This window comes from Nansenia antarctica, assembly GCF_963989245.1.
Source record: "Nansenia antarctica genome assembly, chromosome: 1".
Lineage (NCBI taxonomy): Eukaryota > Metazoa > Chordata > Actinopteri > Argentiniformes > Microstomatidae > Nansenia > Nansenia antarctica.
The window spans coordinates 9,835,967-9,856,546 of NC_137674.1; the positions used below are offsets into that span (position 1 = coordinate 9,835,967).

The 20,580-nt window shown below is 41.7% G+C and overlaps 1 protein-coding gene across 1 annotated transcript in view; it reads left to right on the forward strand.

The window, feature by feature from the left end:
- The window catches only part of dst (dystonin), a gene marked incomplete at its 5' end in the record, with an annotated part of 136,747 nt that extends 117,725 nt beyond the window's left edge, over positions 1–19,022 (forward strand). Inside the window, 22 exons of the mRNA XM_080534608.1 lie at positions 2,243–2,398; positions 3,118–3,324; positions 4,217–4,336; positions 5,071–5,240; positions 5,460–5,619; positions 6,517–6,711; positions 6,995–7,123; positions 7,892–8,035; positions 8,327–8,515; positions 8,797–8,929; positions 9,142–9,305; positions 9,413–9,575; positions 9,982–10,136; positions 10,233–10,307; positions 10,537–10,554; positions 11,769–11,885; positions 13,289–13,406; positions 13,962–14,081; positions 16,234–16,430; positions 16,811–16,921; positions 17,667–17,790; positions 18,043–19,022. Coding sequence (XP_080390734.1) covers positions 2,243–2,398; positions 3,118–3,324; positions 4,217–4,336; positions 5,071–5,240; positions 5,460–5,619; positions 6,517–6,711; positions 6,995–7,123; positions 7,892–8,035; positions 8,327–8,515; positions 8,797–8,929; positions 9,142–9,305; positions 9,413–9,575; positions 9,982–10,136; positions 10,233–10,307; positions 10,537–10,554; positions 11,769–11,885; positions 13,289–13,406; positions 13,962–14,081; positions 16,234–16,430; positions 16,811–16,921; positions 17,667–17,790; positions 18,043–18,299 — 3,222 coding nt within the window. The 3' untranslated portion in view covers positions 18,300–19,022. The remainder of the gene's footprint in view (positions 1–2,242; positions 2,399–3,117; positions 3,325–4,216; positions 4,337–5,070; positions 5,241–5,459; positions 5,620–6,516; positions 6,712–6,994; positions 7,124–7,891; positions 8,036–8,326; positions 8,516–8,796; positions 8,930–9,141; positions 9,306–9,412; positions 9,576–9,981; positions 10,137–10,232; positions 10,308–10,536; positions 10,555–11,768; positions 11,886–13,288; positions 13,407–13,961; positions 14,082–16,233; positions 16,431–16,810; positions 16,922–17,666; positions 17,791–18,042) is intronic.
- Between the last annotated feature and the right edge of the window lie 1,558 nt (positions 19,023–20,580).

Consider the following 20,580-nt stretch of genomic DNA (forward strand, 5'->3'; position numbering starts at 1 on the left):
GGTCCTCATGAACAGGACATGAACTTGGTCCTCATGAACAGGACCAAGAACAATAAGATAAATAATAATTGCTCTTTACATTCTGTTCCATACCAACACACATAAACTATCAGTGTTGAAATCGGAGTTGTTACCAAGATGAACCAATCAACCTCCTCGGTTACAGGGTCAAATGACACCCAATTCAGGAATCTACCCCAAGCTGTGAAAACCAATTTAAAATGCCGCCGTGGGGAAATGCGTGACAAGAGTGATGCAATCAAGCACAGTTACTAAACTTCAAAGTGAGACAGTTCCTTTGTCTGAGCTAGTGATGTCCATGTGGGCTATCGTGGGCAGGGATTGGATTGTACAGAAAATTTAAGCTTTTTCCTTTCCTTGTAACTTTTCCTTGACCTCCCTCATAGACTTTTACTAGCAAGGTCAAGGAAAGGTTACAAGGAAAATAACTAAGGATTCTAGGCAATCTGTACACATCTTAGATTGTCATTACCTCATTGTTTAATGTGTTGATGATGTTTACATTGGGCTTCACTTTTGCTATCTTGGCTATATCAGTTCTGTTGGCCTGACCACTCTAAATACATTTGTTAGATTCAATCACAGGCCTATTATTCAATCTTTTTTGAAGTTCCTCCTCACCATGAGGTTCTCTCTGGAGATGCAGACTTCCTCTGTCTAAACATAGGGCATGATTGGATCATTTGTGATCAACTGATGCTGTGTGTGTGTGTGTGTGTGTGTGTGTGTGTGTGTGTGTGTGTGTGTGTGTCTGTGGATGGATGGGTGTGTGTGTGTGTGTCTGTGGATGGATGGGTGTGTGTGTGTGTGGGTGTGGGTGTGTGTGTGTGTTAGGGCTGCACGATTTGGGGAAAAAATCGAATTGCGATTATTTGGACAGATATCGCGATTGCGATTAATTTGCGATTTTTTTTTTTTAAATAGCAAAAAAAAAAAAAAAAAAAAAAAAAAAAGGGAGTTTTTGTAAAGTGTGGCCATATCTCCGGCTAGGAAGGTCGTATCAACGTGCAGTTTGTTTGTACGTCTTCAGGGGACTTAGAGGCTCCCTCCTCTAGCACCCCCACAGCCCGAGCTACGAGTGAAAGAACTAAACTTACATTGGGTTGCTTTAAAGTTGGGTTGCTTTAAAATCAAGCTTCAGATTAAAACATGTGATGGAGCATTACTAACCTGACTCAGGTGGTTTGTTTCACACAACCATCTAGGAAAGCTTAATTGGAAGCTGTTTGGAAAAGGGCAGGTACTTTCAAAAAATACTTGGCAGGTGATTGGATGAATCTATCTATCACCTATTTTCAGAGAGCATTACCACATGATACCATCAAACTATTAACTGCTCTAATTCTAATGCAAGGATGAGAACTTAAAAGATATTTATTTATGTTTTTTTTAAACAGCAACACCATTTTGTTTCTCTCAACAAGTGTCTTTTTTTTTTACGTTCATTGACGTTGACGTTCATTGACGTTGAATCCGACGCGCTGTATGACGTATCCCATACGGGTAGTGGTGTTTCTCAACCCTCTCCTCGGGGCGCCCCAGCCGCTCCACATATTTGATCTGTTCCACCACCAGCACACCTGATTCAACTAATCAAGTCCAAAGCAATTATGATTTGGACTTGATTAGTTGAATCAGGTGTGCTGGTGGTGGAACAGATCAAATATGTGGAGCGGCTGGGGCGCCCCGAGGAGAGGGTTGAGAAACACATAGTGAGTTGGACTTGTGATCGGAAGGTTGTGAGTTCAAATCCCGCCTGAAACCACACCACTACTAGTGTGCCCTTGAGTAAGGCACTTAGCCCTCAGTTACTCCAGGGGGAATGTCCCTGTAATTCGTAATTGTAAATCGCTTTGGATTAAAAAAGCGTCTGCTAAATGGCAAAAAAAAAAAAAAAAAAAAAAAAAAATTGTAAAAAAAAAAAAAAAAAAAAATCGCAGGCAAATCGCAGGCTTTGCGATTAGCTAATCGCGTCATTTCAAATCGCGATTTCGATTTAAAATCGATTAATCGTGCAGCCCTAGTGTGTGTGGGTGTGTGTGTGTGTGTGTGTGTGTGTGTGTGTGTGTGTGTGTGTCTGTGTGTCTGTGGGTGGGTGGGTGTGGGTGTGGGTGTGTGTGTGTGTGTGTGTGTGTGGGTGTGTGTGGGTGAGTGGGTGTGTGTGGGTGAGTGGGTGTGTGTACAGAGAGTGTTGCTCAAGGTTTTAGTTTTGTCTCTTCAGGTGAAGCTGGAGGAGGCCTTCACTTTGGCCACAGAGTTCCATAACTCTTTGCAAGACTTCATCAACTGGCTGACCCAGGCTGAACAGACTCTGACTATGGCCTCTCCCGCCTCCCTCATAATGGACACCATCATGTTCCAGATCGACGAGCACAAGGTGTGTGTTAAGACATTTATATATATATTATATTATCTATTCAGTATAGGGATGTAACGATGCATCGCGATGCAGTTAGTTATCGTTAAGAATATGAGACGATTCAAATCGGTGGACTGAGAAATGAATCGCGATACTCTTTTTAACCCTTAAAAACCGACAGCACGCGTTGAAATTACTGTAATTCCTAAACTATATGTGCTATCTAAATATTTCCAACGGTTCCTGAAAGCAGAGAATATGGTTATCACAGTCTCAATAGTTAATGTATGTGTTTTGACATATTCATAGACATCATGATATTAATATGAATTGCAAGCAAGCCAACCATGAATTATTGAGTCTATCTGATTTGAATACAGAACACTGCTCATTAGTGAACACCCTATAGACATTTAAATTAGTGTCATTAAGTCCTATTTAGATGCAATCCCATAAGCATATTTAGCTAACTTCAAAGTGAGACAGTTCCTTTGTCTGAATGAGCTAGCAGTGTCTATTTGGGCTATCGTGGGCAGGGCTTGAAAGGACGGAGGCAAACTAGGGCTGCATTGTGCAGGAAATGGATGCTTCCTTTCCTTGTAACCTTTCCTTGACGACCTCCCTCACAGACCTTTGTCTGAATGAGCTCACAATGTCCCCACTCGCTATGTCTTATTATAATCTCATCCCCTTAGGAATGTGTGTAACCTGTTTCATTCTCTGCTGTGTGTACGCAGGTGTTTGTCACTGAGGTGAACTCCCACAGGGAGCAGATCATTGAGCTGGACAAAGTTGGCACACACCTGAAGTACTTCAGCCAGAAGCAGGACGTGGTCCTGATTAAGAACCTGCTGATCAGCGTGCAGGGCCGCTGGGAGAAAGTGGTGCAGAGGTCTGTGGAGAGGGGACGTCTGCTGGACGATGCCAGGAAGAGGGCTAAACAGGTACCGTGTTACTGGGCCACTAGGCTACCTTCCCGCCAACATACTTTGACCTTTGTGCCATCCAGCACAGCAGCTTCTTCAGTCAATTTCACCCAAATGAGTGTGTGTAGCAGAAATGTTTCTCTGTTTCTTTACTGCATGTGCACAAGCTGAATCAATTGATTTTATCAAAAGTAATCGAGGTAGTATTCCGTCATGCGCTTTGAGGTTAATGTTGAATTATGTTTTGAAAAGCAATGTTGTTTACCAGATCTCATGACCAGAGTTCTAATATACCATTCTGCATAGGAATAACCTCTATGTGGCTAACATTCACTAACTGGCTACACTTATTGTCTGAATTCTGTGATTCCATCCGTGTTATTTAGATATACTACTTCTATTGTCATCTGGTTTGAATCCAAAATGTTGCCATACTGGGGCAGTGAACAAAACTTTGCACGTTGCATATGTCATTTTATTAATAATAATAACCGTGGCAGGTGTAATGGCAAAATAATATTATGGACGGTGCGGCAGGAATTGTACTGGTGTAAGCTTGTACGCTGTATGCTACTGTGCCAGTAATACCGGTAATACCTTCCACTGACCCAACCCACAGTTAGTTAGTAAGGTTCATTTTGCATTATGTCAAATAATAAAACAAAATAGACTTAAGTGGACTAGATAATCTGTCACCGTCATTATGGTGCTTATTATTATCCTTGGAAAACCTTGTGGAGGTTTTTGTCTTCCATGTTACTTCCAAAGGCTTATCAAAGGGTTTCATTAGTACGGCTATCACTTTTCTTGGCCCTGAAATATACTCAACTGAACACAGAACAATAAATCAAGTGATGTCATATGTCACACAATGATCTTACTCTATACTCATTTCCCGGTCTCCCCCCAGTTCCACGAAACCTGGAACAAGCTGACGGAATGGTTGGACGAGTCGGAGAAGGCGTTGGACTCGGAGCTGGAAATAGCCAACGATCCTGACAAGATCAAGATGCAACTGGCTCTGCACAAGGTGACAGAACCCTGTCTAATTCTTCTCCTCACGAAAAAAAAAAAAAAGAAGGAATGACAATGAAAGAGTTGGCAGCGTTCCTCTGAAGGAATGGAACGGTTTCATTTATCACACAAAAGCATCTGGAGCACCGTAGTCATTCATTAAAGATGTGAATTACAAATCCAAACTGCTCTCCAAACAACATATCTTTGTGCTTTTTTTAGCTTCATGTACAAAGTGGAGTGCATCACCGTTTATTTATCAGTAAAAGCTATTTTGGGGGATTCTACTAGAGTCTACTGTATACAGTATGCACTAGTGCCCTCTTAAGGGTGAGGGCAGCTTTTGCTAATCCCATCATAATCTCTGTATGTACATAATGTATTAGGGACATCCCTGACTTTGAATACTTTTAATCTGTGTGGATGAAAGACGCCTGAATTTTGACTTCTTGACCCCGTCTTAGCGTCTAATACAGTGTCAGTCTTGATGAACAAATGGGTTACAATAGCCACTTGGAATCTGTCAGAATGCAGACTGTAGTTAAGGGGAAATCCTTTGTGAAGCAAGCTACAGTATAATCCATAGTGGACAGCTCAGCTGCTGCTGATTAGTTGATTTTGATTGGTGCTGAAAGTATGACCATGGTCAAATTGCTTACAGTTCAAGAGCAGATGTGGTTCTGTTTGCTGTCTAGCTAACCTGAACCAGAGAACTAAATAGTGACCGTGTTTCCATATGGGCTTCCACAGGAGTTCCAGAAAGCATTGGGGAGCAAACACTCAGTGTATGACACCACTAGCCGTACTGGACGCTCCCTAAAGGACAAGACCTCACTGAAGGATGACAACCAGAAGCTGGATGACATGCTGAGTGAACTGCGTGACAAGTGGGACACTGTCTGTGGCAAGTCAGTTGAGAGGTAAGGGATATACAGAGAGCTATACATACACACATAGCTGTGATGGACATATTGTTTTCCCTGTCATCTAATGTTGATGATGACGCTTTGGAAACCGTTGGTCTCATGCAGGCCTTTGATCGACTAATTCCTCTCAAAACAAAGAAAGCAATAGGATATTTCTTGCAGTCAAAGCTCAACATGTATAGTATTTTACTAATGATTGACATTTTATTTCAGGCAAAACAAGCTTGAGGAAGCTCTGCTGTTCTCTGGTCAATTCACGGATGCTCTGCAGGCCCTCATCGACTGGCTGTATAAAATCGAGCCTCAGCTGGCTGAGGATCAACCAGTACATGGAGACATAGACCTGGTCCTCAACCTGATTGACAGTCACAAGGTAGCGTACTTTACATACAGTTTATACTGTCCACGTCCACCTAGGCACTGTACTATATCAGCCAGAACTGTGAGCGTAACTTGCTAGCACCACAATGTGATTAATCATCTCTAATTCCAAAACATGTTTCTCTTTCTGTAACTGCTGAAAGGAGTTGAATTGACATTGACGTTTTTGGCATTTACCAGACGCCTTTATCCAAAGTGACTTACAACAAATGTTCAGATACTATACTGTACATGGCTTTGCTGCTCTCGATGTTCATTTTTTTTGTCGTTTCTCTTTCCTTCCTGTGGTCTCTGGCTAAAACATATTAAATATGATTATGGTCCCAAGAGCGGTAATTCATTTCAACTAAGCGTTTGTTGGAAATCATATTATGTGACAAAACGCTGGTTTGAATTAGCTGAGACACAAGTTTGTTAGGCCCAGCGAGACCGTCCCTGGCAGGATATCTGAGTCACTGTGCTGAAGTAGGCTAGGTCTGCAGTCAGAGCTGCAGTTTAGTCACCCTCCATAATATGTGGCCTTCAAAGTCGTCCAGATGACTTCATGGGGTTTCAGAAGTCAACTGCTCAAAGTGAATCCTGGCACAAGGTTACCAGTGCTGGATCCGTCCTAGGCTATTAAAACGACATTTTTCACAATCAGTGTTGATTTGAGCTCATTTGTTTTGGACTTCTGCTAACCTTGAAAAGGGAATAGGGCTAGATGAATGAATGTGTCTAACCTGAATGTAATTCACTTCAGATAGTCAGTAAAGAGCTGTATATCCAGTACTGATGGTTTCCAGTAATGGAAAAATGTGTGTCTGTGTGTGTGTGTGTGTGTGTGTGTGTGTGTGTGTGTGTGTGTGTGTGTGTGTCTCATCTGTTCTTCCTCTGACCGGTGGCGTAGGTGTTCCAGAAGGAGCTGGGGAAGAGGACAGGGAGTGTCCAGGCGCTGAAACGCTCGGCCAAGGATCTGATTGAGAGCAGCCATGACGACTCCTCCTGGGTCAAGGCTCAGATGCAGGAGTTGAGCATGCGCTGGGAGACTGTGTGTGCCCTCTCAGTGTCCAAACAAACCAGGCTGGAACAAGCACTGAGTCAGGTAGGACTCCAAACCATCCTCGTTCTTATCAACCATTGAAGGTATAGTTCCACTCTTTTTTTAAAGTTTAAAGCGTGCGATGCTGTTCATAACTGTCCCGTGGATTTACAAATGATGGATGAACACAACAGACAACACCCTAAATCAAATCAAAACTAGGAAGTTTAAAAAAAAGAGTGAACTATTCCTTTAATTCAAACCAATGGCATAAGGACCTGGCTGAAACGTAGAGGAATGCTAAAGGAAGTCCTGTGTTTGAACCTCTCTGGTCTTCTGGCTGCAGGCTGAGGAGTTCCACTCCACTGTCCACATCCTGCTGGAGTGGCTGGCCGAGGCTGAGCAGAGTCTGCGTTTCCATGGCACCCTGCCTGATGACGAGGAGGCCCTCCGGGCTCTTATTGACCAGCACAAGGCAAGTGGAGTTTGACATTCAACATCATCCTCCTATTGAGCGTCTACAGAGAGTGTCGTTGTTCAACAATGCTGATTATGCAATATCCTGTTCACTCATTATGCACAAAGTATTTCATAGGCAAAAGCTATGAGAGTGTGTGTAAAATTGGATGCACTACCTCAGATATCCACCCTCTAATGTTGAATTAAGAGGCTAGCTTTTAGCTATTCAGCTTGTAGAAAGGCATGCTTTAGTTAAGGCCAGTGTGAGGGATACGGTTAGGGTTAGGGAGTGTTAATACCGGGCGCATGCAGTACTTTAAGGTGGGTCTTCATTGAGCTATTTTCGTTGCAAACGAACTACCTAGCTCAAACATATGGCAGACAATGGCTTCTATTTACAGAGAATGTGTGCATGTTCCTTTTCCTGACTATCATTTCTGTTTGATGAGGTAAACTCATAACATGGTGTAGAGAGTTAAAACGCAGCTATCGTTGACAGTCTCTGCACCTCTACCATGCATGCCAATAAAGCAGAAATACCATACATGGGTGTTCTGATTTGCTGTTCTATGCCAAAAACTCATATTGAACAATATTGCATTTTCATCAGGCATGATCTCATTGATTTGACAAGTGTTTCTCCTGGTTTCATATATCATTATCCATCATTCATTTGCACACGATTGACTCAATAGAGAAATGTCTAGTTGGCTGCTAAGATTACCTTTTCTCTGTTTTGCTGCAAACATTGTCAGTTGCTAATGGAAACCATTCTCGTTTGAAGGAGTTCATGAAGAAACTTGAGGAAAAGAGAGTGGGTCTGAACAAAGCAACCAGTATGGGGGAGGCTATCTTGACCATCTGCCATCCAGACTCTATCACCACCATCAAACACTGGAACACCATCATTAAAGCCCGGTTCGACGAGGTTCGTTCCCAGTTACAGTACATGCCTGTCTGCGCTACAGCAGAGCTAACGGTTTAGAGCCTATATCATGGCAAAGCCAATTCAGCCCAAACGCCAATACCAGTTGTAGTAATACAATAACTTCTCACTGACTGTTTTTTTCTGAAGTCAATTGAAAGGAATATTAATAGTTAATAGCTCTCAGCTCAGTAAGAGTAATACGTATGTTGCTGTATGTTATTACTCAGTAAACCGAGTGTAAAGTGATGCATGAGAACCGTAGTGTAAATCGTAGTCGTTTTGCCGTGTCAGGTCCAGGCTTGGGCCAGGCAGCATCAGCAACGTCTGGACGGTGCCCTGAGTGAGCTGCTGGCCACTCAGGAGCTGCTGGAGGGACTGCTGGGCTGGCTGCAATGGGCCGAGACGACCCTCAACGAGAAGGACCAGGAGGCCCTGCCTCAGGAGCTAGAGGAGGTCAAAGCTCTCATCGCTCAACACCAGGTACTGTGTAGCGACTGCTTTGAATGTGAGAGCTTTGGAGTATGACCCTTGCTTCTATGATGTTGTGAAAGTTCTAAAGGGTAGTTTTTAAGTATCACTTAGAACAGTACATATCCATATGGTTTACCAAGCTCGCTGCATACTTTGATGATTTAGTTCTGGGTTGAGTGGTTCAGTGGTTCTAGCAGCATGAGTTATGTGTGCATGTGTGCTATTGTCACAGCCTTTGAAGCGGATATACAGTACAAACTAAAAACATGCGTTTTTGTTCGGGGCTGCAGACATTCATGGAGGAAATGACCAGGAAGCAACCAGATGTTGACAAGATCACCAAGACACACAAGAGAAAAGCTGCTGGAGTTGAGGCCCCGAACCAGTCCCAGATCCCTATCCTGGAGAAAGGAAGAGCTGGAAGTACGTATCCCAAAAGACCCCCTTAAAGGCCCTGACCTGAGCCATCTGGCCTGACGTTGAGGCACTAAAAAAATGACACATTGTGCATTATTATTTCCCCAGAATGATATCATGTGAACTTAATTTTTGGCATGGAAAAAATGATGTTGTGTTCAGTACAGTGGAAAAAAACATGATCATTAAACAGGATTCAACTTGTTTTTCACTTTCAGGGAAACGTTCTCCCACACAAAGCATTTACCCCTCAGTTGCACCGTCCCCCATCGAGACCAAGAACCCGCAGGTCAATCTGTTGGTCAGTAAGTGGCAGCAGGTGTGGCTCCTGGCTTTGGACAGGAGGAGGAAACTCAACGATGCCTTGGACAGACTGGAGGAGGTAAACCACACCATTTAAACCCAAGTTGCAGTAACTTCATGTTGCGTACTTGAAGAATTGTAAAACATTATCTGCAGTATAATGCATAATGTGCTTTGAATTTTCAGCTGAAGGAATTTGCCAACTTTGACTTTGACGTGTGGCGTAAGCGCTACATGCGCTGGATGAACCATAAGAAGTCACGTGTCATGGACTTCTTCCGCCGCATTGACAAGGACCAGGATGGAAAGGTCACCAGGCAGGAGTTCATAGAGGGCATCCTCTCCTCCAGTAGGTCTCTCTCAAGTCTGGTTAACACTAGAACAGCCCTGCCTTTTTACCTACTAAAAGAGCCGCCTCGGGGGCGCCCTCTTTACAATGCTCAAGCTGCTATTTACACACTACGACCACTAGTTAGCCGCTTGTAAGTTAGCCTGCTTCCTACACAGAAAAACGGCAAAATAGCTTTATATTAGCTTATCCTGATGTGATTTAGAAAATGTAAGGATACTGGGTTGTAGAACGCACATATCTAGGAAAAGTCATAAAAGAAGGGTCCTGAAATTTGACCCATTTTGCGAAGATATAAAATGTTTCTTTACTCACACGGCTGTTCTAGTGTTCTGACAGTTGGAAGGTCAGGTTACAGTGTGTATCCTGGTGAACGCTTACCTCTATCCTCTATTCCACATCCCAGAATTCCCTACAAGTCGCCTTGAGATGAGTGCAGTTGCAGACATATTTGACAGAGATGGCGATGGCTATATCGACTATTATGAGTTTGTGGCTGCCCTTCACCCCAACAAAGATGCTTACAAACCACTCACGGATGCAGACAAAATTGAAGATGAGGTATTATGAGTTTACATGAATCCTAAGTCATAAATCCTGTAAGCTCGTATATGAGATGTAGTGTAAATGATGCCTAAATATATATATTTTTTATAGGTTACACGTCAAGTGGCGAAATGCAAGTGTCCTAAACGATTCCAAGTTGAGCAAATTGGCGCAAACAAATACAGGGTAAGATTATTTTACTCATGTCCATCTACTTCTGGTGCATTATGTTATGTCACGGTTTCTCATGTCTCAGGGAAATATAATATATATATATATTAATAGTCCTAGTAAATCCCAAGCCTGCATTACTGTATTTGTGTATTTACCAAGATTATACTGTATATGTGTGTTCACTGAAAATCATACCAATTGAGAAACTTATGTGTCTTTCCATTGTTCCTCCCTTACCCAGTTCTACCTCGGAAATCAGGTACATATGAAAGGCCTCTTCTTTTCTCTCTACGATGTGGTTCTGTACCTAATCATGCCTTGTGTCCTTTTTGTTTAACATGTCTGTTTATCCAATTAACACCTTCGGCCCAGACTCTTCTCTGACTTAATCAGAATGCTATTCAGAGGTGGATACATTGTAATAATGCTCTCAGACTTGATTCTGAAAAGGCTCACTTTGAGTCCTGTTTATTAGTCCATCGTAGCAGCTGTGCAGGTAGTTCCAGCGGCGTGAATATTTCAGAAATTGGATTTGGTTTGGCTGGCGTGGGAAAGCAGCTGGTGCAGGTACCGGTCCATTGATGTAATAAGATGGGCTGTGAGACCGCCTTGTAGGTTATAGTCCCTCTGTAGCTCATACCAAGTAGGGCCCTGCGCCATAAATGTGTCTCTGTAAATTAACTGTAACAAGCACTGGAATTTGAATATAATGAACTTAAAGTGGCAGTAAAGTAATAATATGATAAATATAGAATAATGATATTATATATATAAATATAATATATATATTTAAATAGAATACCATCTAAATCAAACAACAACAACAACAACAACAACAACAACAACAACAACAACAAAGCACAGAAAGCAGTGAAACATTAGTCTATTGTACTAAAATGGTATTTCCTAGTCTTAGTTGCGTTTCTGGTTTTGAGTTTCAAATATCAAATGAATAGTGTTTTTTAATCCCAATACCATTCCAATACATGTTTTTACTATCTGGTCATGTACATTCATTCAACTGTTGGCCATTTCTGGAATATAAAGCTTAATGTGTCCTTGTCTGTTGCTTTTCTTGTCAGTATCCTGGGAATGACATAATTAAATAATGGCTGATGTATTTTGTTTAACAAATATTATTTATGTATTTTCTTCCAAAACCGGGCAACCCCTGTCATTGTTAGAGACTCCTGGCTTGTTTTATTGTTGATTAAGTTCTATTGTGCTTTGAACATAGAATTGCATGTTGCAATCCAGGATTCATAACTCATGTGTAGTCATGGGACACATGCTTGTTGGATATAGAGTGGTGATGGGAGGTGTCATGAGGGGGGGGGGGGGGGGGGGGTCGTGAGGGGGAGACTCTTCAAGGGTTAAGGGGAGACCTGTTTTCACAATTGTACAGTATGTGTCTTATGCACCAGTTTGTATTAATTTATTTCAACACATCAACTGAAACGATTCTTTTAACAGTTTGGTCTGGTTCACTGCTTACATGACCCCTTAATCGCCGATGAGACAATAGCAAACAGGGAAAATCAAAATCTAAGCCCCAACCTTCACGTTGCAGTTTTGGAAAGCTGTATTCTGGTAAATTGTCATTCTTAAGATGTTGTTGTGAATCTTTTTTCTTCAGATCATTCTCCAAAAAATCATCACTTTTACTGTACTTGATCACAAAATTCACCAATGGCATTAAATCATTATGGGAATCATATAGTACGAAGTTTGAAGAAGTTAAGATTGTAATAGAACCTTCTGGATCATCAGTGTGTGGTCATGTTTAAGTGTAACACTGATTGGCTAGAGAGATGCTAAGAAAGACCCATCCCATGTTGTTTACTCAGTGTCTCATTGGAGTTTAGCTGCATTGGTTCTGCATCAGTGTCAGTGCATCCTATATGAATTTGGTGGTCTGTAGTAGTAGAAAGTGCAACATTGTCGGTTTGCAGGAGAGTTCTGCTTGTTTGTATGTTTGTTTGATTGATGTGTTATGTTGTGAAGACATTGGACAGAAAGCATGAGGCTGTGCTTGTTGTGTTGTAAATTATGTTAACACATGGCCATATCCAACTGGCTGACTTCTCTTGCATGTCATCTCATAAAGCTTGGCTGCTCACCTTTCATATATCAGCCTTATTGGAATAGCTTGTTGGAAAGCTTTGCAAGATACATCATGCAAGCATGCCTTTGTTTTATAAATCAAGGCTCTTGTTTTGTGTCTTAGTAAATACTGGTAGTTGGTTTATAGCTCTCCCCACAGTAGGGATTGACCACTACACCATAGTGCCCTCTAGTGGTTGGATATCCTCACTTCTTTATTGTCTGTAAGGAAAATAATAAGCTGACTAGTGCAATAATATAAGAAAAACAAGATGACCTCACCAACTGCTATTTGAAATGAATGAAACCTACTGTAACTAATTATTCAACAAGATTAAGTCAGTAATGATAATTTACTTGAACTCTTTATCTTAAGTAAGCCTTTTGAGGGTTCAGGTAAAGTGTTTTAAAATGTAAACCACCCAACCTCTATTCCAAATCAATGCATCACGATTTAAAGTCACCCAAAAAAATCACACTGTTTCCAAAGATGAATGCACATACAAACACACTCTAAGAAGGTTAAACCAGTTGGATTGACCCTTCATTTGTGTCTTTGAGAATGAAGCATTGATGTTGTTGTTGTGGCAAAAATCACTTGGCTTACCTGAGCAATGGGAAAAGGAAACCAGCCAGCCCACAAAGAGAGATCTCGTCAATCACACATTTGTATCACGGCACATTGCACTGTAACTGTAACTGCATGTGCTTGAAACATAAGCAATGAGGCACAACCGTATCGAAAGGAGAAATCAATGTAAAAGTATCTCCAAACGTGGTTGCCTGGTTTCTGGTTGCCCAGCTTCAAGCCTTGTTCAGTGCTCATACAGAGTAGGTTCTTACCACCCTCTGCCTCACCCTCCTCTCTGTGATCCTACCCTCCACTGCAGTTTGGAGACTCGCAGCAGCTGCGCCTGGTGCGGATCCTGCGGAGCACCGTCATGGTACGTGTGGGAGGGGGCTGGATGGCCCTGGACGAGTTCCTGGTGAAGAACGACCCGTGTCGAGGTAAGGCACCCAGTCTGGACATGGGAGGTGAAATATTAAAAGATAATAATAATAATAATAATAATAATAATAATAATAATAATACATTAGACTTATATAGCACTTTTCGAGACACTCAAAGATGCTTTACAAACTGAAAAGATTGTGCAAGATGTTATTCTAAGACAGTCAAATCAGTTTGATTTCTTAAGAGTGGTTCATAGAATGATTTGCACCTGATAGTTTCGTCATATTCTTTGTTACAGATGTGGTGTAACAGTTTCTGACAAAAAAAGGATACGAAATGGCTAGATATTTCTAAGTAGGGTATCTCTCCTTTTAGAGCCATCATGTTTTAAAGGTTGAATCTTGCATAGTATCTAAGTCTTGAGTATGTGGATGAATGTTGCTCTTTCTTAGATTGTCAGATCCTACTGTCATGCTTCCTAGTTGGCTGGTTATGAACGCTTGTTGACCTCTGACCTTTTACCTTCCTCTATCTGTGTATTTCTATTCTTCTGCTTAACTTTCCTACTGCTTTCTTTGTGACAAGAACCCCTATATCATTTTTTCTAGTTCATCACCACGGGAGTAAAATGTTGCGCTCGGAATCAAACTCTTCAATTACTCAGTCTCCTATAGGTTGGCAACTCTCACACTATCTCACCTTGCTTCATGAACCCAGTGAACCCAGTGGTATGTGTGTCTGCATCTCCGTGTGTGTGTGTGGGGGTTGGTGGGTGTGTACAGAATGGTGTGGTCATCGTGAACAGCATTCCTAAAAACCAACTCCACTCACACTCCACTGTCATTCAGCAGTCTGTGTGTTTCCTGCATGCAGTTCTTTCTCCGATTCACATCACCTGGTTCCCTGCAGACCCACAACTGCTTTCTTTTAGCATGTACTGTATCCAGTGGCTCTGTGCACCACCTCTTTTGCAGTGCTTTTTGTTTGCTTCAGATTCACAGTGGGACAATAGTTCCCAAAAACTATACTAAAAAAGTTAGCATTGTAAGCATAGATGCGTCTGTTCTGGTTTGATTGGAGAAAAAGCAGCTAGCATTTAGTTTTTCATTTTTTATTATATTTTTAATAATAATAATAATAATAATAATAATGATACATTTTTTTGAGTAGTAATAATAAAAAGAAACAATAAATAAATAAAATAAAGTATATGGGCCTAATTAAGGTAGTGCAGTGGGGACACATGGGAAGGGGAGGGGGAGAGGGTTAACTGGTGACGGCAAGCTTGAAGAGTTGGGTTTTGAGGGCCTGTTTAAATGTTGGGAGGGTGTTGGTATTTTATGGGTGTTGGTAATATATTTAAACAATATATTTGTTTTGCTTTGTGTTGTCTTGGGGGTGGGGGTGCTGCAGGTAGGGGTCCTGATACATTTCTATGTACATTTCTGAGTATATCCATTGGAGATTTAACACTCTGTACATATTAACCTTGTATTAGCTTATATGAGAGTGTATTTCACTACATTACTACCGTATTTTCCGGACTATAAGTCGCACCCGAGTATAAGTCGCAGCAGGCCAAAAATGGGTCATGAAGAGGGAAAAACCACATATAAGTCGCACTGGACTATAAGTCGCATGGTTCAAGGGAACGGGCTTGGCGGAATCAGCGGGGAAAGAAGACCCTGTTGAGCTTGACTCTAGTCTGGCACTGTGAAGAGACATGAGAGGATTTGTAAGCCCAGGAAGGACATAATTCACGTTAAAACTTCTTCTGAAAGGTTAGAAATACTTAAATTATCGAGTGTAAAGCCAGGGCTAGCTAGCGCGTTGCTAACGAAGGTTAGCAAAATGGCGTCGCGGGAGCAAGCAAACAGGATGGAACAGCCTCTGAAAGGTAATAAATGACTTTAATATCGTGTATAACGTTCATAATAGCGTGTATAACGTTCATAATATAGTGCTTAATGTCCACATTGTCGAGTGTAACGACTATTTATCGTGTATAAGGCCATGACAAAGATAGCTTGGTGAAAAACGGAAGTAGTTAGGACGAAGGGCGGCCTACAAACAATGCAACATTGAACAGCCTCTGAAAGGTAATAAATGACTTTAATATCGTGTATAACGTTCATAATATCGTGTATAAGGTCCATAATATCATGTTTAATGTCCACATTGTCGTGTTTAATGTCCACATTGTCGAGTATAATGGCTATTCTATCGCGTATGTGGCGCTAGCGGAAGTAGCAAAATAGCCTCGCGGGGGTAACTTAGCAACATAGAACAGTCTCTGGAAGGAATAAATGACTTTAATATCGTTTATAACGTCCATAACATTGTGTATAAGGTCCATAACATCATGTTTAATGTCCACATTGTCGTGTTTAATGTCCACATTGTCAAGTATAATGGCTATTCTATCGTGTATGAGGCGCTAGCGGAAGTTACTCCTTGGTTCATGTCAGTCAGAGATTACCGTATGTCAGTTCATGTCAGTCAGAGATTATGAATTATTGATATATAAGTCGCACCTGACTATAAGTCGCAGGACCAGCCAAAGTATGAAAAAAACCGCGACTTATAGTCCGGAAAATACGGTAATTGTACTTTTAGTTTTTGGTGAGTTTGACAGCACGGCTTAGTGATGTGAAACTGCATGTCCTTCATCACATTGTGTTATTCGCACAATAGTCTGATCACAATTTATAGACAATGACCTGTATTCATTTCAAGTGGTCTGCTTTATTCCAAAGCAGGTACTCATCTTCCATTTACCCCTCTGAAATGAATGTGGTTGTCACCCATATTCACCCATATTCACTTATAGAGTAACAGGCATGTTTATGGCACGTGGCTCATATGTAAAACTGTCCCCAGCTAAAGGCAGGACAAACATGGAGCTGCGAGAGAAGTTCATTCTCCCGGAAGGCACCACTCAGGTGATGGCGAGCTTCCGCTATAGAGGTCGAAGGTCACGGCCGTCCTCGAGGGCTGCGTCTCCGAACAGGTCAAACTCCAGCCATAGCTGTCCAGCCCAGCATAATAACCCAGCGATGACCAGTACACCCAGCAAGGTAAGAGATGGCCGGGTTCTGTGTGGTGTGGTATAGCTGTTTAGTACTCTCCTCTTTTTCCACAGCAAATACATACAATATTGGATAATTGTATGTGAAGTAATTGCACCCGTCTTTCTTCAGACGTTAGTGTTAGAGGGAGTGTTCGTTTGTCCGCCATGTTCCACATGTTCCACATGTTCCACATGCTCCCAATCATGTCAATGTTCCCTCATCTGTTTTTGTTGTTCTTGTTATGATTAGTTGTCTTGTCAAAATGTGATCATCCTTTTGTTTTGTGTTGCCATGTTGTTGTTCTCCTCCCCCATGTCGTCTTCCTATGCTCCGTGTAGTTTTTGATTTGAATCCCTCTGTGTTTTTGATTTGCCATTATTCCCCAGACTCCCCAACACATAACCCGCAATTATGATAAACCATGGCTGACAAACAGCAAACCCTCCACTCCTCTTAGATCGTCAGACTCCTTTGAAAGCCAAGGTTCATCCTCAGAGGTATAGTGAGTAAAACGTGATCTGGAACGCTTCCAAGCTCTGACCTAACAACCGCCTCCTACTGTACCATCCAACTGAAATCCATAAAGTCTGAGAAAAGGAATTGAGCTACTTCTGATTTTCCATTATTGGTGATAAGTAGGATATCGCCTACAGGTCACCTGTCTCGCATGTTCAATGTGATTTATGGGAGGGCACAAGCTGTGTCTGTAGATTTCAGTTGGGTTTCAATGCTTTACTAACCTGTACTAAATCTCTCTTGACTTGACTGACCTGTCTTCCTCATTCTCTAACTCTGCTCAGAAACAAACTTTTGCATGTTTAACTGTTCATCCTGTGTACAGGTTTAGGTTTTTACTTGAACATACTACAGCTTTTAATTCAAAGCAATAACTCCCTCCATCTGAAGACCCTGGGATTTGAAGATTTCATCAGATGTCACATTATATCAAGCGTATTTTAGTAGACTTGTTATTGATTGGCTGAAAGGGCGGGCAATAAAAGTCATTGTGAACAATGTTTTCAAAACAGCAAGTCAAACAACATAATTATGTGTATTGCCATTGTCAACTAATAGTTTTCAAACCTACAGTGAGTGATGCTACGATATCACTAGAATCTCAATAACGACAGTTTTCAAAATGGAAACTAAAATGCATAGAATGAATGAATGAATGAATGAATGAATGAATGGTCTTTATAGACCATCATTACGAACGTTGTAATGAATGCTCTGTCTTTATAGGGAACACCGGTCCAAGGCAGTAAATTGCGGCTTCCTGGATACTTGTCCGGAAAAGGATTTCAGTGTGGAGAGGAAGGAACCTTGATCAATGCTGCTGTGATGAAAGCAAGGGGTCAGGGCATAGGTGAGAAAAACATCTCTCTCGAAATGCAGTTACTCATGGAAGACATTTTCCAAATACAGAAGAAATATACAATTGTACATGAACTGATAAGAGGGCAGGACATTTCACCCTATCCCCCTCAGTGTTTTCCACTCAGTACAGTAAGTGTAGCAGCATGCTCTAGCTATGTCTTTTCAATAACACCTGCCTGCCAACCGTCTGAGATGTCAGTCACTGAAATAGGTAGTAACAATACTTAAATATCTTCCCCAGAATCGAGAAAGACCTCCAGCCGACCTGGAAGTAAAGCAGGCAGCCGGGGCAGCAGTCGGAGGGGGAGTGACGCCTCTGACTTTGACATCTCAGATATCCAATCGGTATGCTCAGACATGTCAGAAACGGTGGGCGACTCCAGCCGCGCAACACCCCGCTCCGCATCTCGCCAACACGGAGGCAAGCCAACCAAAATCCCCACTCCTCAGAGAAGATCGACTCCTACGAGTAAATTGGCCAAGGCCTCCAAGAGATAGTCAGGGGCCTTGCAACAACCAGAGGAGCCAGTTGGTCTCACATACAGTGGCCCCTGAGGCTCTGCAAGAGACATGGAGACTGGAGACACATGAACTGACACTAGAGACTGCATATGTGTTGATTATTTAAAGTGTTGCGAAGATGTAAAATATTCTGTTGAGAGAAAAAATGGTTTAATATTAAGTGAGAATGGAATGTCAATGGCCTTGTGTATTTGTCTTAATGTATTTTATTTTATGTGAATAATGTCAGATTATTTTGATTATTTTATTTTATTGATGCTAAACCTGAATAGGTTCTGTAAATCAAAAGAAGAAAAAAACATGGAAAAGACTACATTGTAAACTAACAATTTTACACACTAATGAATGGTAAAAGCATAGTGCTCTGAGAGAGTTCCTGAATGTACTGTAACTTCTGTAAGCTGACATGCGTGTGACAGACGGTGCGTCACAATACACCGTGGGGCACCTCAATTATCTATCTATTTAAAGTGCAATGTTATACTGCCAAAATGCATTTAAAGCGCAATACAATATACTGTACCACATAGTAAACACTTCAAATATCTTTGAAATTACTGTCGAAGGCAAGATCACGCAGAAACCCCTTAATATCCAGGCTTTGAAGTCCTATTCTTTATTAGCACCTGCAGTTACTGTTTTGTTTGGTCAAATTTACAGCACTGACCTTGAACAGGTGTCCCACTGGGCCCTGCGTAGACATTCTTTAGTGCATTCATGTCAGTGTACATGTATGGTTAATTTTGCTAGAGTGGAAAGGATTATTGTAACCTTTTGTAATAAATATGCTTGCTGAAAGCTACCAGTGGATACTGTGATGGACCAGTGACTTCTGTTCCCATGTGTATTTGCTTACAATATGTGAGTGTGTCTTGTCTGTAAAACCACCAGAGTAGGATGCATTGGAGACAAAGAGAGACAGATGGGATTTAGCCTCATAGGGATTATGGTTATGGAGAGCATAGAGTCATGCTGTCATCATCTAAGTGTAAGCAGGCATCATTGGCTCTATTTTCTTTTATAGAAATCCTTTAGTGTAATGTGCTTTCCTGTGTGGCAATTCAACATCTTCTTGTCATTAAGCAAAGGGTTTTATAGACAGTATCCTTCATGAACCTCTGCAAAACAGAGCAGCTGCATAATAAATTATATGGTGGTGGCTTTTTTGGGGTCAATTTTGATATTGATGTAAGGGAGAGTCTTCCTTCATTTGCACTGAGGTAAAATAAATAGTTGTTATAGTGTCCCTTTGACCTGGTGTATATACAGTGGGGCAAAAAAGTATTTAGTCAGCCACCAATTGTGAAAGTTCTCCCACTTAAAAAGATGACAGAGGCCTGTAATTTTCATCATAGGCACATTGTCTGATTTTTAAAGAATTTATTTGCAAATTATGGTGGAAAATAAGTATTTGGTCAATAACAAAAGTTCATCTCAATACTTTGTTATATACCCTTTGTTGGCAATGACAGAGGTCAAACGTTTTCTGTAAGTCTTCACAAGGTTTTCACACACTGTTGCTGGTATTTTGGCCCATTCCTCCATGCTGATCTCCTCTAGAGCAGTGATGTTTTGGGGCTGTCGCTGGGCAACACAGACTTTCAACTCCCTCCAAAGATTTTCTATGGGGTTGAGATCTGGAGACTGGCTAGGCCACTCCAGGACCTTGAAATGCTTCTTACGAAGCCACTCCTTCGTTGCCCGGGCGGTGTGTTTGGGATCATTGTCATGCTGAAAGACCCAGCCACGTTTCATCTTCAATGCCCTTGCTGATGGAAGGAGGTTTTCACTCGAAATATCACGATACATGGCCCCATTCATTCTTTCCTTTACACGGATCAGTCGTCCTGATCCCTTTGCAGAAAAACAGCCCCAAAGCATGATGTTTCCACCCCCATGCTTCACAGTAGGTATGGTGTTCTTTGGATGCAACTCAGCATTCTTTCTCCTCCAAACACGACGAGTTGAGTTTTTACCAAAAAGTTATATTTTGGTTTCATCTGACCATATGACATTCTCCCAATCCTCTTCTGGATCATCCAAATGCTCTCTAGCAAACTTCAGATGGGCCTGGACATGTACTGGCTTAAGCAGGGGGACACGTCTGGCACTGCAGGATTTGAGTCCCTGGCGGCGTAGTGTGTTACTGATGGTAGCCTTTGTTACTTTGGTCCCAGCTCTCTGCAGGTCATTCACTAGGTCCCCCTGTGTGGTTCTGGGATTTTTGCTCACCGTTCTTGTGATCATTTTGACCCCA